Source organism: Labrus bergylta, chromosome 13, assembly GCF_963930695.1.
Source record: "Labrus bergylta chromosome 13, fLabBer1.1, whole genome shotgun sequence".
Classification (NCBI taxonomy): Eukaryota; Metazoa; Chordata; class Actinopteri; order Labriformes; family Labridae; genus Labrus; species Labrus bergylta.
Genome location: NC_089207.1, coordinates 13,068,894 through 13,085,103, shown reverse-complemented (window position 1 = coordinate 13,085,103; position 16,210 = coordinate 13,068,894). Strand labels below are relative to the sequence as shown.

General features: G+C 45.3%; 1 protein-coding gene across 1 annotated transcript in view; it reads right to left on the bottom strand.

Annotated features, from left to right (window-relative positions):
• Positions 1 to 16,210, bottom strand: part of itgb5 (integrin, beta 5) — a 45,371-nt gene that overhangs the window by 15,425 nt on the left and 13,736 nt on the right. The window contains exons 10-11 of the mRNA XM_020637866.3: positions 12,927 to 13,101; positions 12,390 to 12,644 (exon numbers count right to left, since the gene is read on the bottom strand). Of these exons, the coding sequence (XP_020493522.2) occupies positions 12,390 to 12,644; positions 12,927 to 13,101 (430 nt within the window). The remainder of the gene's footprint in view (positions 1 to 12,389; positions 12,645 to 12,926; positions 13,102 to 16,210) is intronic.

The window sequence follows — 16,210 nt, the reverse complement described above, 5'->3', positions numbered from 1 at the left end:
AGCATGCTGAACTAAAACGCTCTCCCGCCTTCCTACTGTTGACCCAAAGTGAGCAAAACTTCCTGCAGCAGCGGTCAAAGGGCGGCCTGCATCCCAGAGGCTGTATTTAGGTGTGTGTGTGTGTGTGTGTGTGTGTGTGTGTGTGTGTGTGTTCACAGAAAAGAAAACACGGCCTCCAACCTCTCTCGTCTCCAGCTGCAGGCGGAAGCATTGCCCTATTTTCGTCTCTCAGCTGATGAAAAACTCTGCTGAATATTTGAAATAGTTGCGGTGCAGAGTGGTTCGCCTGCACCAACAAAAAAAAAAAGAACTTACATCCAAAAAAATCCAGAGGAAACAAGTCTGTCTCTGGGAGGAATTGAAAAATGGTTTATTTCCTGTGGGAAATCCTGTCATACCTGCATTTATCTTTTTGAATTAGGAATGGAGTTAATAGCACGCCTACAGTAAGTGACCAGTCTACATTACTTAATGTCTCCCAATCAGACGAGTCCAGAACCAGAACCAGACCAATACAGCAGCCACAAGGTCCTCCTATAAGCTCCACGAGCAGAAACGTGCTCAAACTAGGATCAATATTGGAGATGCTTTTGAAAAATGGAGAGAGGTTAGAACGCAGAAAGGTTTACAGACCGATGCAGAGCTGGCTAAACACTGAAGCTTCAGTGTCCACCACATGGCAACCTGCGTGAGCAACTCTAGAGAGAAGGGGGGGGGGGCAGCTCTCTCTAATGTTTAAAATTTGGACTGCAGTACCCATTTTAAACACTAGGAGTCAGAGTTACATACTGCTCCTTTAACGATGGCCCAAAGTTCAAATTATAATTAGCTTCCACATTTACTCTAAAAATAAGCTTTGCTCAATACCACCACATGCAGACCATCTGGAGCGGCTCCTGTGTCTGATTTTGAAAAAGTCCAGACGTCAAATGACAGAGAGCTTTGTGCATCAATTTCAGAGACGTCAGACGAGACGAGCCTGGCCCACACACACACACACACACACACACACACACACACACACACACACACACACACACACACACACACACACACACACACACACACACACACACACACACACACACACACACACACACACACACACACACACACACACACACACACACACACACACACACACACACACACACACACACACACACACACACACACACACACACACACACACACACACACACACACACACACACACACACACACACACACACACACACACACACACACACACACACACACACACACACACACACTGAATACGACTGTATGACTTTAAATGACAGCAGAACAATATGACCGAACCACTCAGTAATTACACAGTGGGCTGTAGTGGGCTGTGGGATCAGAGGACTGGTTGCTCCTGACCTCAGACTGGCTGCAGAGTGTTTTCTTTCTGTTGTGTGAAAAATATTCAACCTAACCTTGCTCTTATGCTAAAACAAACTGGCCTTAGACTTCAGATTTTAAGTGTTTGGCGCACACACTTTTTGAAAGCTGGAATCATGAAAGTTCTCCTGGAGTTGGGGTACGATGGTTTGATGTCATGCGGTTTAGCCCAAGCTCTTCTTTGGATCTTTTTTCTCAATGGTCAAAAATCAAACTTATTACATATGATCTAACCCAGTCTTAGTTACAGAGAGAGCTAAGTTCAATGACTTTAAAATATGAGAAACTTCAGGACGCTCTCTCCAGAAGCAACGAGGAAGCAGCAGACTGGTAGATCAGAAACAGGGATGTGAATGCTAGCTCGTATAGGTTAGTATTCTGCTCTCAGTTTCTAGCAGAAGCAGAACTGAAAATGTTTGCAACAGCAGTAACACAGTTTGTAGAGAGTGACCCTGAAGATACCAAGTCTCAGCAAAAACTGTAGTCTGGAATTTATGCCTCGGAGATTTTCAGCCGTTTCATAAAAGCACAAAAATCTTAGAAAAAAGGCCCCGATCTTTCCCTGCGAGCTGAACATCAAACGAGCAAACTTTCCAAACCAACTTTAGAACATTTCTGCAAGGAGTCGGGATGAGCCGATGTGTGAATAGAGCAGGTAATATTCAAAAACCACGGCGAGGGAGCAGCTGGAGGTGATGAAATGATGTCATGACTCTGCTGCACGGCCGGTGTGATCTTTGGGCCTGAACCAAAGCAGCTTCATAATCTTTTCTGCGTGTTCACTGATCCTGTAAATATGTCCAATTAGAGGTAGCATTGATTCACAGGATTAACTGTCCTCATAGCGCCAGACTCCTGAGACCCGCCCTCCTCACGTCTGACAGCCAAAGCGGGAAAGAGCGACTCAGGAACGTTTGAGGGACAGGCGTCGGTTTGAGGCCCACGTTTACTTTCTGAAATGGCGGTTTGAGGCGAGCTTATTGGCTTTGTTACAACGAGCGGCCCAAAGTGACCGAGGCATTCAGAAGACTCCTGATTTGATTCCAACATCGGGAATGATCAGTAAAGAGGTATCACCTGAGAAAAACGGTGCTGTGCTGAAAGTATTTCTCTCCAGATGGTTGAAGACTTCTTGTTTTAAACTCTTGAAGTTTTTATTGGCTTTGAAGCAAACACTTGGAGTTTGCTACTTGAGGCGTCAGCACAGTCAGGGAGAAGATCCAGCTCATTTGTGGGCGACTATGATAAACACGTCAATTAAACACGAGATGGAAACAGAAGTGATGCTTTCATGACAGGAAGAAGAACCACAAACAGCCAGCAGTTAGAGGAACACTCAGCGAGCTTCAGCCTGCGAAGCCTCCGCAGTGACAGCGGCTTCTGTAAACAAGACGAGTCAGCCAACAGACAAGAGTGCTGATGAGGCACTGCCCCCCCTCCCCTCCCACATGAGTAATCAACAAAATATGTTTGTTTTTATCTGAAAAAAAGGAAGCCATGTTTGTTTCATTTCCCGAGCAGAAGCATTTCTGTGGGTTTATTAGACACAAAGTTTCATCAGCGTCTGTCAGAGAGGAATGATTCCTGGTCCTCCTTCAGGGTTAAAGGCTCAGAAACAAACTGTTCTGATAAGATAAGAAAGAGACTAAACAACACACATGCTGAATGTCTCTAACAGCTACTGAAGCTGTTTGTTACCGAGGGATAAAGAAGAATTCGACAATTCATTTAGCAGACACTTTTATCCAAAGCGACGTACATCAGAGAGGTTTCATACAAACAATGGATCACCAGAAGTCGAGTTAAATGTTGAGACTGAAGAAGGAGAATATTTCATCTTTAAAATCAGAATCGCCTGTCTGTCTCTCTCTCTGTCTGTCTGTCTGTGTGTCTGTCTGTCTGTGTGTCTGTCTCACTCTCTGTCTGTCTCACTCTGTCTGTCTGTCTGTCTCACTCTCTGTCTGTCTGTGTGTCTTTCTGTGTGTCTCACTCTCTGTCTGTCTGTCTCACTCTCTGTATGTCTGTCTCTCTGTGTCTGTCTGTCTCACTCTCTGTCTGTCTGTCTCACTCTCTGTATGTCTGTCTCTCTGTGTCTGTCTGTCTCACTCTCTGTATGTCTGTCTCTCTGTGTCTGTCTGTCTCACTCTCTGTATGTCTGACTGCCTCTCTATGTGTCTGTCTGTCTGTCTCACTCTCTGTCTGTCTGTCTCTCTGTGTCTGTCTGTCTCACTTTCTGTCTGTCTGACTGTCTCTGTGTATCTGTCTGTCTGACTGTCTCTCTGTCTGTCTGTCTGTATGTCTGTCTCTCTCTGTCTGTCTCACTCTCTGTCTGTCTGTCTCACTCTCTGTGTGTCTGTCTCACTCTCTCTCTGTCTGTGTGTCTGTATGTCTGTCTCTCTCTCTGCCTGTCTGTCTCTCTCTGTCTGTCTCACTCTCTCTCTGTCTGTCTCACTCTCTCTCTCTCTGTCTGTCTGTCTGTCTGTCTGTCTGTCTGTCTGAAACAGCTGAAAAATGTCTCCTGTTAAAGTCTGCAGGCTGAGACAGGCTCCGCTGTGTGCTGAGCCGAGCTGCTCGTCACCAGACGTCAACAGAAGATATCTGGGAGGGTAGATGGGAGGGGGTGGGGGGGGAGTCTTTAAAAACAAACGACCACGTCTTTTCTAACGTTTGGGTTAGGCTTCAATAACAGGTATCAGCAGCTCTGCAGTGTGGCCTGAACATCACACAGCTGACAGACAACAGTCATTATCAGCCAAGAAAACAGTGTTTACGTGAGCGACTCTCAGGACACCTCCACGTCCACTGACTGCTGCTCACAGCGAGCAGAAAACAGCAGCCTATAAACAGAATCCCAGAGGGGACACATGGAGGCACAATGAGCTCTCTGTGACCTCCGTTTCATAACCAGCTGCTAGTTAAATGCTGACGTTTGCTGTGTCAGCATTTCTATTGTTGACGCTCCATAGAGTGCAGGAAGAAACTGATCATTATCTCCTTCTATCGAGATTATACTTTAAAGCCGATGGATGGCTGCTACTGCAAACACTTCTCACTTCTGCCACACAAAAGCTCAAAGGGTTCAGGGTTTTTACTTGAAACCCTGAGAGGGTAGAAGAATCCGAAAGAACTTTATTTGTGCAAAACAAAAACATGATGACAAACACGAGCGCCTGGAGTCCTTGACACAGCACGCATACCTGCATCGCACAGTCAGCTGAGTGTGTGTGTGTGTGTGTTTTCCCTGTGAGTCAGTCACAGTCAGCCATTTAGCTTTAAAGATCTGAATCCTGAGGCCGAGACCTCTGGGGATGATGAGGGAGCAGTGAGGAGGCTGAGCTGGACACAAAGATGTCAGAATGAGCCGCTGTGTCGACAAACACTCCTCGAGACTGATTCTATAAATCCATAATGTCAGACAGGTTTCTGACTTTTTGTGTAGGGTGTGTTTTTTGCTTCCAGAATCAAAGTCGACGGCTCTGCATGTCAGCATTCGACTTCGTTTCTAAATCTATAAAAGTTTAGCGTCTGTCTCTGTCCTCTATGAAACTCAGGTGAAGTCTGTGAGTCAGAGACCTCAAACGCACCACAGCTCCAGAACACAAAGAAACACCTTTGCAGGTGTGTTAGTCGCAAGTCCTTTAGTGTGCGCTCAGTGAAAGGATCGGGGAGCTGCCTTCTACCTGAAGGATAAAGAAAGCTCAAGTCTTTGTCTGGTCAAGTTCAGTCAAGTCTCACACAGAGAAGGAGAAGGGGGAGGAGTCGTCAGGTGTTGGTTTTACCTGAAGGGACTGAAGAAGACTGAGCCCCAGGTGCTGCTCTGGTAACTTTGTCTAGTCTGAAACATGACTTCCTTTACTTTAATATGTACAACAACATCCTCGTGTACTTTCTATTAGCAACATTAAGGAAGTTATCAAAGGGAGAACTATCACTTCATGTCTGATAGGTTTGCTCTGCGTGAGTTAAATATACCATTAAAGCTTTTTTTTCCCCATGGAGTTTAGTCCACAAAAAACACAAACAATTCCAAAAATATCTCCACAAACATAATGCGACTCGTTGGGGGGCTTGGAGCAGAAACGTTAACAAAGTCCAGACTCACTAATCGCTGCATGTTCCATGACTCATAAAACACTGATGGTAACCACAACCACAGAATCAAACACGTTACAGATGCCATGTTGCTCAAAAAGAGATACAGGAAGCGCTTTTTACTCTTACACCAGCAGCTGACGTACAACTTCAACTCAACTGGTATATCTGTTCCTGAATGTATTTCAGTGTGTAATGCCCACATGCTCACATGTCAGATAAATATCTTAATGTGTTTCATGCCGTTCTGAAGTCTTCTTAACAAAGACGAGCTACAAAAATGCAAAAGTGCCAACGTAACAAAACTGGAACTCATTATCCTGTTTCCTCCAGAGGGAACAAACAAAACACTTGCTGGTTTAATCCAAGTTATTTTTACCGTGACACGATGTTTAAAAGTCCAGATGATGATGATGATGATGATGATGATGATGAGAGAAAGAATGCAGCACACACATGACACAACAAGCTGCTCAATAAAACACACACAGGACTGAAGTTCATCACTGGGGAAGTTTAAGAAATGAAAATGTTCATTTTGCCTTCCACGCTGCACGTTTTTCTTTTGTCTGTATTGTTTGTAAAGACGCTGTGCAGCCGCAGAGAGCAGAGAGGGGCTGCACTGACTTATGTCTGCAGCACAATATCCCTGTTTATTACTTTATAAAGCAGGTATGTAATCATCTTTTTTGTACATTCTTTAAAGGAAGAATGTGAGACTTTAATAACATGTGGTAGGTGATCAATGAGCAGAAAGAGATACCTAAACGTACAAAAAACAGGGTATGCATAATATACATGCATTAATGAGTTCACCAGTATTTATATAAATACAGTATGGGGGCAACAATCATAGTGTTATAGCACCTGCTAATTTGTGTGGCCTTTATTGACGTATGTTGAAACCCATCTTGACCAAAGCTCGACTGAAGCTGCACATTTTCGCCTCGTGGTAACTCTCAGGTCTGTAATCTGTGTTAAAACAACAAGTGCAACAACTTAAACATCTGTATTACACCTGCAGACCCGACAGTTACAGCAAAGAGGAGTTCTTCTTCTTCTGCAGACAGTTAAAGTAAAGAGGAGTTCTTCTTCTGCAGACAGTTAAAGCAAAGAGGAGTTCTTCTTCTTCTGCAGGCAGTTAAAGCAAAGAGGAGTTCTTCTTCTTCTGCAGACAGTTAAAGCAAAGAGTAGTTCTTCTTCTGCAGACAGTTAAAGCAAAGAGGAGTTCTTCTTCTGCAGGCAGTTAAAACAAAGAGGAGTTCTTCTTCTTCTGCAGACCGGACACTTACAGCAAAGAGGAGTTTCACTTCTTGTTTCTATCTGATGGCTCCTTTAACAAAACAAACAGAGCAATCTACCCAGAAGGCACTTTGGGCCTGACGAGGTCTGTTACCCTGAGTTCCAGTAATGCTCAGCGAGAACATGAATAAACACACATGTTCCCGTTTACCCTATAAGGAGAAACACACATGCATGCAAGGCGTACACATGGAGCACATGCATGCACAGGATAAGAGTCGAGGACAGCAGCTTTATTTATGGGAGGAAAAGTCTGGAAAAGAAAGCAACGCTATTTCTGGCATCAGGAGTCTGCTGAGAGCTGAGATCATTATTTAGAACCAGCTGTGGAGTCGACGGAGGAGATGTGGGTCAGGGGGGCAGGAGGACGAGGAAAACGAGACTAACTGCAGTCTCGTTAAGAACAGAGAGAGAAACGACGACACAGGAGGCCGATAAAGATATCTGTGCTTTGAGGGGGAACAACATCTGATATTTCTGTTGATACTGTTGGCGACTGCGACTCATACTCGCTCTAAAAAAGGTTTCATGGCTATAAATACTTTACAGTTAAATAATAAACTTTAATATGAGAGACAATATTTAATATCGTCTCCGCCCTGTGGAAACACTTTGTGATACAAATACCATGCTTACCTAAATGTTTCAATATTTGATTCTACACTTTCCCTCAGCAGACATGCAGTCAGTGTGAGTTCTAATGAGCCCCTTATGAAATTGTCTGGCTCTAAAAGAAAGCATTTGACTCTTATTTGCATGACTTTCTAAAGAGAAAACTTAACACACAAACAAGTGTTTTCTAGATAATCAGTGCACTGATACATAGCAGGTTTAGCTCAGGTCAGAGTTTCTACATCCTTCAACTTGAAGAATCTCCTCAGAGAGATTCGAGGCGCCACAAAGCGATACGCAAGACAAACACAAGGACAGATGGCCGAGTGGATACTGAGGATAAGATTACAAGAACATTCAGGGACAGATAGTCTTACAGCACAGTTCATCTGACCCCAGATTTACAACATCCTCCTTATAGCGTCCTGTTAACAACTACAGAGACAACTACAACGTAGCAGTCAGTAAGATGTGTAGTGAGTGAAATGATAAAGTGAGCTTACTATATGATCAGACATTAAGGAAACATGCTATGTTGAAGTGCTGGCTTCTCTGACAACAATGCAGCAGCCAGTATGTCCTCCTTCTAACTTTAGATTCTGGTCCTGAATGCTCTGGATTTGTTTGGACCAGAGAAGGTAGGCGGTTTTAAGGCACCCCCACACGGCCGTTTTGGACGCCCCTCGGTTTGCCAGATATGAGACCAGTTATCAGGTCAAACCAACAGGTGTTGCAGCGATGGAAGTGATCAAGAGAAGTGGTTCAGATAGAAGTGATTGTACCCGACCTAAAAAGCCTCTGCATGTTTCTAATAAGCTCCACGAGCAGAAACGTGCTCAAACTAGGATCAATATTGGAGATGCTTTTGAAAAATGGAGAGAGGTTAGAACGCAGAAAGGTTTACAGACCGATGCAGAGCTGGCTAAACACTGAAGCTTCAGTGTCCACCACATGGCAACCTGCGTGATCAACAACTCTAGAGAGGAGGGGGCGGGGGGGGGGGGGGGAGACAGCTCTCTATGATGAAAAGAATTTAGACTGCAGTACCCATTTTAAACACTAGGTGTCAGAGTTACATACTGCTCCTTTAAAGAAGAGTTGATGCTTTATGTGATTTTTGTTGTTTTTTGCAAATCAAATCTTTTCCTTATGGTCAAAGCTGCTTTACACAATATCTTTTTTAATTCAAACTCAGCATTTCCTGTTTTTGTTGAGTCACATTTTAGTCAACTTACTGATCAAACATGACACAACTGATCCCCTCCCATCCTCCTACACTTCCCGTTGATCGAGTTACATCATGACATCATGAAAAAACGTTTCTCACCCAACCACGGTACAAACTGTGAAAGTGTCAGGTGCTTTAGACTTCCCGTTCGTGGGGGTGTGGGTGGAGGTTTCATGTCCAGGGTGGAGAGGTGAGAGTTCAGCTTCCTGACAGCTCAGTTGGATGAAACTGCTCTTGAGTTCCTCTTTCTGCTCTTTGAATCGGATGCAGTCGGAGGTGAACGTGAGGACAGAAGCACGCCGCTCTCCTCGCCCAGCTGTGGCTCACACCTGCTGACCAGACCAGCTGTTCTTATGAGCTGTGTGTGTGTGTGTGTACATGAATCACACACTAAATGGGTGTGTATTCGCTGTGGTGACACGCGACAGCCGACCAGCCAAACCCACCAGAGCTCACAGCTCCCCAGTGAGCCTCTCAGATTTACTGCAGCTCATGAGATGGAAAACAACACGACGCTGATTTTTTTATATTGACTCACTTTCTCTCTTCCCAATGAAGCGGGACTGAAAGAAACCTGCTACAGTAACCGACTCAAAGATTGCAGTCAGTGTTACTTAAGGATGTTTTCGAGATGCTCGTCACTGATTGGTTATCTCGGTGTGGGCTCAGGTCAGCTCTCTTTTGTGGTCGATGAAAAGATGCGCTAACACAACTCTCAGAGACTACAGGGTGTGTTTGTGTGTTTAGGATGTGTAGCAGCTAAAAAAGGTCAAAGGTTAAACACATGTTGACGTGAATCTGGAGCTTCCAAAACCACCGGTAGAGTTTTTCACTGAGGCTTAAATCCCTGTTCTTGAACAGATTCCCGTCATACTCTTCAGAAACAAAGTGGTAAGGGGCTTTTCCTTTCCCTTTTCCCGTTATAACAAGTACAGAGATCTAAACTACTTACTTTGTTTATCACGGGACAAAGCAGCATTTTGTATCCAGAGATAACCAGATTAGTAAGTGGAGATCTCAAGAAAACAAAACTAATGTTGTTATCACAGAGTTAAACTAAATGTTTCTTCTGACAAGCGTCCTCGACAAGAAACAACACCTGACATCAGTCGTGATCTTTGATCTGATCGTTGCGCGCTCTTTGCAGCCGGCATGACGAACCAACAGACTGACAGCGAGCTGCTCTCAGATATTCAAGGAGACGAGGAGTTCTTTAAGAAGAAGGCCGTGCTTTGGATACGCTGCCAGCTGATTTCCTCTTTAATAAAACCTGCCGAGCCTGGAGGCCGTTTATACGACTGAACACTGAAGACCTTCCCAGACGGCGGAATATCAGGTGAAGCCCGATGCTATTTACAGGATCAGTCTGCTTGCTAAGGGGGGCGAGCAGAACTTCATAGTATATCCTGTGGAATCTTTTTCGAAAAGAGCGAGGCCCAGAGCCTGCTGCACGATAATTAACTGTCAGAATCCCAGGAGCAAGGGAGGGAAGTGTGGAGGAGGCGTAGCGTTTGCTGTCATTAGGACTCATTATGGCGCCCACGCTGAGAGAGGAGGAGAGAGCAGCAGAAGGTAGCGGACTGTTAACATTTAATGACTGCTTGTAGATGATCCAGCCATTCTGCATCTGTGCATTCACCGTGTCCGTCCCCGCTGCTGACTAAACCAAACACTTCTGTTCCTCCCGCAGAGAGATAAATAGAGGCGAGCATTGTGTCAGGGGGGGATCACGCCAAAAACTGGCCCCTCCGTCACAAAGCGCTCTCTGTGGTTTCAGGGGAACAGTTGCTGTCCTGGGGCCGATCCAGCAGGTCCTGCTCCAGAATGCAGAGTGTTGGACCCGATGTCCTGGGAACACAACAGCCTCGGCCTGGTTGGTTCAGCCGAGCCAAACCTGCCTTTTCAAACCGAGCCTCTCTTTTTAGCCTCCGAGCTCAGAGAGAGGACCTTAACCCTTTAGACTCCAACAACCAACACAATGTTTTCCAATGTCATTTCCTGGAGTAGTTTTAATGCTTCACATCTTAAGACTCTGTACTGTTCAAGCTAAAACTCTAAGTTAAAAAAACTACCAGTGATTAAAGTGTGGAGATTCAAAATGAAAAAATAATTCAAGAATTAGAAATGGACACAACATTGAGCTCTGAGAGTAGAAAAATAAATATTTCTTAAAGCTTGAGGATGATAGATAGATACTTTATTGATCCCGAGGGAAATTCAAATCTTGGCTGATCTTTACTTTTTGTATTTCTCACTTATTAATGATAAGAGAGAAAATTGTTTCATCATGTTAAATACTCTGACTGCATGTGTTTTTCTCTTAGTGTGAAGTTATTTGTGGGATGCTTCAAATCTCCCAAAGAAAGATGTTGATAGTTTGTTATAGGGCCTGACTGATGTGGGATGCCCATATTCACCGCTTCTTTCATCTCATGTAACATCAAACTTCATCATCAAACACACAGTGTTATAACCCAAAAAACAGACGCCTTTGGGTTTTGTTTCAGAGGTTTAAAAACTCGAGCTGGTGGAGATTATGACACTCGGCATCAAACAAACACACGCTCACTAACCGCTACATCAGAACTAATGACAGCTGGAGGTCTGCAGATATCTCCTCCCAACGTTTCGTTCATGATCGGTGGGGGAAAACAGATTAAACAGGCACGCCTGCTGTTGCCATGGTGATTTGGGATGTGTCGTTTGTGCAGGTAAAAAAAACAGGAGGAAAAAGTCACAGGGCGGGGAATCATCTCGTGGCTCTGCTCTCACTGTGTGAGTGTGTGAAGTCGTACGACCAAAATATCAAGACACACCAGAAAATCATCCCACCAGTCGGGAGCAGCTGATTGGTCAGTGTTTTACCTTCATGCCTCAGTGTACGCTGCACGACTGACGACGTGCGGTTTAGCTGAAATTCAGCACAACTTAAAATCTGTTCTGCATCTCAAAAATCAGGTCTAAATCGGCCTCAAAACGTACAGTGTACGCCCGGTTTTAGATTTCCTCTGCAAGAACAATGACAGCTCGTGCTAATGAAGTTTTTATTGTAAATAGCATAAAACCGTACAAAGATCTCCAGAAGCAGCCTGCAGGAGGTCTGTCTCCATAGGAATAAGTCGACATAAACAAAGATTGATCAACAGGGCATGTTTACGCCTCAGGATGACACCATGGAGATAATGAAAAGACAAAATGCTCCAGCTCAAAGCTCTAAGAAAGCCTAAAGAATCTCTGATTTTTGTCTTCTTCTTTCACACATCTCTTCCTTTGATTCCAGCAAGACAAGTCCCTCCACCCTCTCTCCGGTCCTGGACGAGTATCATACAAAAACAAGCCCCCCCCCCCAACGAGAGACAAAACACAAGCTGAACATCTGAACAACTACTGAAGCTCGTTCAGAGATTCTTCTGGGACTGAAGCCAGCAGCCCTCCAGGTGACAGTTACCGCTCAGTCGAAAAAAAAAAAAAAAAGCTGCCTTTTGGAGTCAGGAGGAGGCCAAACCGCAGAGACACACCCACGGCAGGTATGGGAGTGTGACTCAACATCATGAACGGGAAACACAGCTCATTATAACCCACAACATGCAGCAGATCTGAGGAGTGTACAAGCGTGTTTGATGTGAGCTTGTTTTTCTTGTTTAGTTGGACGCTCAGGGAGGATCAAAACACCTCCTTCCTACAGGCTCAGCTCCTCAAACTCTGCGTCAGAGGAAATAAAAAGAAACGCAGTGGGTGACGTTCCTACCTGAGCAGAGGATTCCTTTGTGTCTGGCGCAGGAGAAGTCGTCACACTCGCAGTAGCTCCCGTAAATCTTCCCAAACTCGGACTTGAAGCAGAGACACTGGTTGCAGCTGCACTCTCCTCTCCCGCTGCAGATCTGCTTGCCCTCGGCCTCCCTGCAGGCGCTCAGGTACATGCTGCTGGTGTCGCCCTCCTGGCACTCACAGCGGGCTCCCAGGTAGCCCGGCTCGCACTGACACTTCCCGCAGTTATATGTACCTGCAAGGGCAAGATTAGTTTTACCCAACCGACTGATCACAGATTAATATGCATGACTGCTGCGCACCCTGTAGACCCCTCATTTTCTACAAGATTATTCATGTGCACACATCAAACACAGCTTCTCAGAATTGATCTCTTCCACCAGCGGCCATGAAACCCGACTCAAACAGACTCATACCGTCTCCAACGTTTTAAAAATATTTTAACAACTCTTTCACTCTGTCTGATCAGGGTGTCATATCCTGAAATAAATAGACCGTGTAACGCAGGATGACGTACCTATGGAGCTGCAGATGCTGCTGTTGGTTTGGGCTTTCTTGCTGCAGTCACAGTCACACTGATAATCCACAGACACCTCCAGGCGGTCTTTGAAGCCCACCGGCCTGATAGTGAAGCTCTGGTCGGTGCCGCGGGGAGGGCAGCTCCTCGCCTCCACGCTCACATTGAAGGACACCTACAAAAGAGGAAATACAAAGTGTAATCTCTGGCAGGGATGGAGAAGAGATAGCAGCTTCATATCCGTGTAATCCGAAGAGTTCAGGTCAAGTTCAGGGACCACCATCGTGACCTGATCCCACCCTGCAGCTTTCCCTCTGAGCAGAAACAAAAAAAAACAGTTGGCAGCTTCAGGCTGTAAACATGAACTACACACGACCCTGGGTTCTGTTTACACCAGTGTGTAAGAAAGAAAGTGGGCAATGAGAACAGACCTACACCCATCTGATTGCTCGGAGGAAGGAAGAGAAACCCAACCCAGGCTGCCTTCTTTCTGCTCCAGCATGAGCACGTTCTTCTGGTATTTTCCTCATTTCATAACGACCACAGCGAACGACCAGAGCGCTGTCTGCTCGATGTACAGCTCAGGGTTAGTCTTTCATGTCGTCCTGATTTTAATCAGCATCACTGGCTGCTGCATAAACGCATGTTTTCGATTTAACACCATGTATTATAAGTCTGTGACAAAATGAAAGAAAGGCACATGTTGTGCTCTGGTTTGGCTCTGCTCCACTCCAGACTGGATCAGAAACAAGAACAATGATTGTGAGCGTTAGGTGCCAGAGTTCAGCTTAACTTTGAGAGTGTTTACAGCCATGTTAGATTAGCAGTCATTATATATCAAAACACACAGACTGACAGATGTTACAGGATCTGTAAGAAGAGTGATGAGAGCCCGTTCTGCTTTGAAGCGCCGACTAGAAGAACTCGACCCTCAGACGACAAACTGAGGAAACATTCCTCCCCTGCAGCATCGGCTCTTCTCTGCCAGAACGTGTGAGTTTAGAGCTGAATACTTTATTTAAAAGCATCCTGCATGTGCAGCCAGTTTCTGTGACGTGTTGCCAAATATGTCACAACTGTTCCTCATGTGTAGGATTAATACCTAGAGCATGTCGGCTCAAAACACCACTTAATAAATCCTTCAAACGGGAGCTTCCTGTTTTGCTTTCCTTACCTCGGATAAATACCTCGGCCATGTTTTGCCAGCCATCAGCGTAGATATCTTACATATCGGTCCTTTAATTTACAGGCAACTTGTCTACAGCAGCCATGCATGCTTTTCATCATAGCTTTAATGATATTATTAACCCTTTAATCATTCATTGGCTTTGATTCATTCTGATTCATTTCTGCAAAGCTCCAGGCTCTCTTTTAAATCTGGTCACCTCTGACCTCCACAACTCCCGTCTATAAACAACACGAGCTGCTTCAGGATACACGGTGCGTCTACGTCACATGCTGCCCGGACTCCCCCCCCCCCCCCCCCCCTTCACAGAAGCGCGGGAAGCTTAACGAGTTAACGAGACACAAAATTAAATTGACTTTAAATGTGAGTCGCGAGGAGGCAAGTTCCCCCAAATCATGTGACTGAGTCAGGACAAGTATGAGGTTGTGGAGGGGTAAAAAGAATTCAAGCGGAAGTAGTAGTAAAAGGAAAATAGGACGGAGAGAGGGGAGAGTGAGGGGATGTAATATCCTGCAGTGATAAAATTTAGTCACTGAGGAAAAAGCTCAGGATGCAAACTTCACTCAAGGAGAGAAATGAGAGAAGAGGGTACGAGATGATGTGCTACAACTTTAAATCTCTAAGATTTAAGATGGTTAACACAAAGACAAACATGTTCTATCAAAGACTTCATTATGTTTGGGGAAGAAATGGAGAAGAATCTTTTGGGATGATGGGATTCTTATGACTGCTCTAAATTCAATTAAGCGGGACAAAACTGATGAGAAGGTCAAACACAAACAACCCGAACGTGGAAGCGTCTGTATGTCAGCGCAGACTCACTTTCATTCATATGCATATAGCTTCACACACTCTCCGCTCTCACATTTCTCCCGCTGCCAGCTTTCCTCATTCATGGTCTGCAGTTTCACAGGCCCCCTCCTGCCTACTTTTGTGTGCCGTCATTGAGATGCAGCGTCAGGCTCCACAGCGGGCTCAGTGACTGACACCTGGGACGAGGACCGGGCCATGTCCTCCTCACAGAAAGACTGAGAAGTTTGGCACCCCCCCCCCCCCCCCCCACCGACTCCTTTCACCGCCGAGAATAAAAGACTAGAGCAAGGATGATCACCCCAAAGCCCCCCCCCCCCCCCCATTCAATGGTGTTCTTCTATTCTACACTCTTTCCCTTTCCCATCCCCAAACCAGGAAAAGAAAGCAGCCCAGAGAAGAGCGGGGGGGCGGGGAGGGGGGGTTGGGGTAAAGAATTCCACCACGCTGGAGCTCATGGTGTGCCTGCATGTATGGAGCTGCCCCTTGCAAGCATTCACAATGGATTCAGGACTCAATCCAGATCTTAATAGAGGGTCCTGGACAGAATATAAAGTGACCTCCAGAGAGAGGGCTGTGCAAAATTCAAATCTATAAAAGATGTACGATCGTCCTGTCCCCCCCCCCCACCTCTTCTTTTGTTCACACAGACACCAACTGAGAACGAACGCAGCTGAAGCGTGTAGCTACGACTGACTTTAAACTACTGTTTATGATCAATTAATGAATTATGAATCGTTTTCAGAATTAATCATTTGACCGTTCAAAAATCAAACACTACATGAGTGACCTCTCTCTCTATAACTCTTCACTGACTGTGAATCCTCTGATTCCTTCAATGACCTCACAGCTACAACTTCCTCAAGCGTTACCTCCAAGCCGAAGGAAAAAATCCTGAGCACAACAGGCTGAAATTATTTCGGTGTGGGCGCCAGAAGCTCCACACCCACTCATAGATCTAAAGCTTGAAGGCTTATCAGATACTGTAATGAAATCAGAGAAGCAGTAATGGACTTCCTCCACGGTCTTAATGGATGTGAGGCAGAGGGTCAGCCAGGAGAAACATTTCCACTGGGCCACCAGGACCTGGTGTGAGACTTTCGGCTGATTGAATCCAGCTCAGAGAAGAAATATTCCAAGAGGAACGAGTGACTTCTGCCAAGAAATCTGTTTTATGATACAGTAAACCTTCTGGAGAAATTAGAAAAGCGTCATAAGGTTGTAAAAACTGAATTATCAGGGAGCATAAATCCACACACTCAGGGGAAACAATGACTGTGTTAGAGGT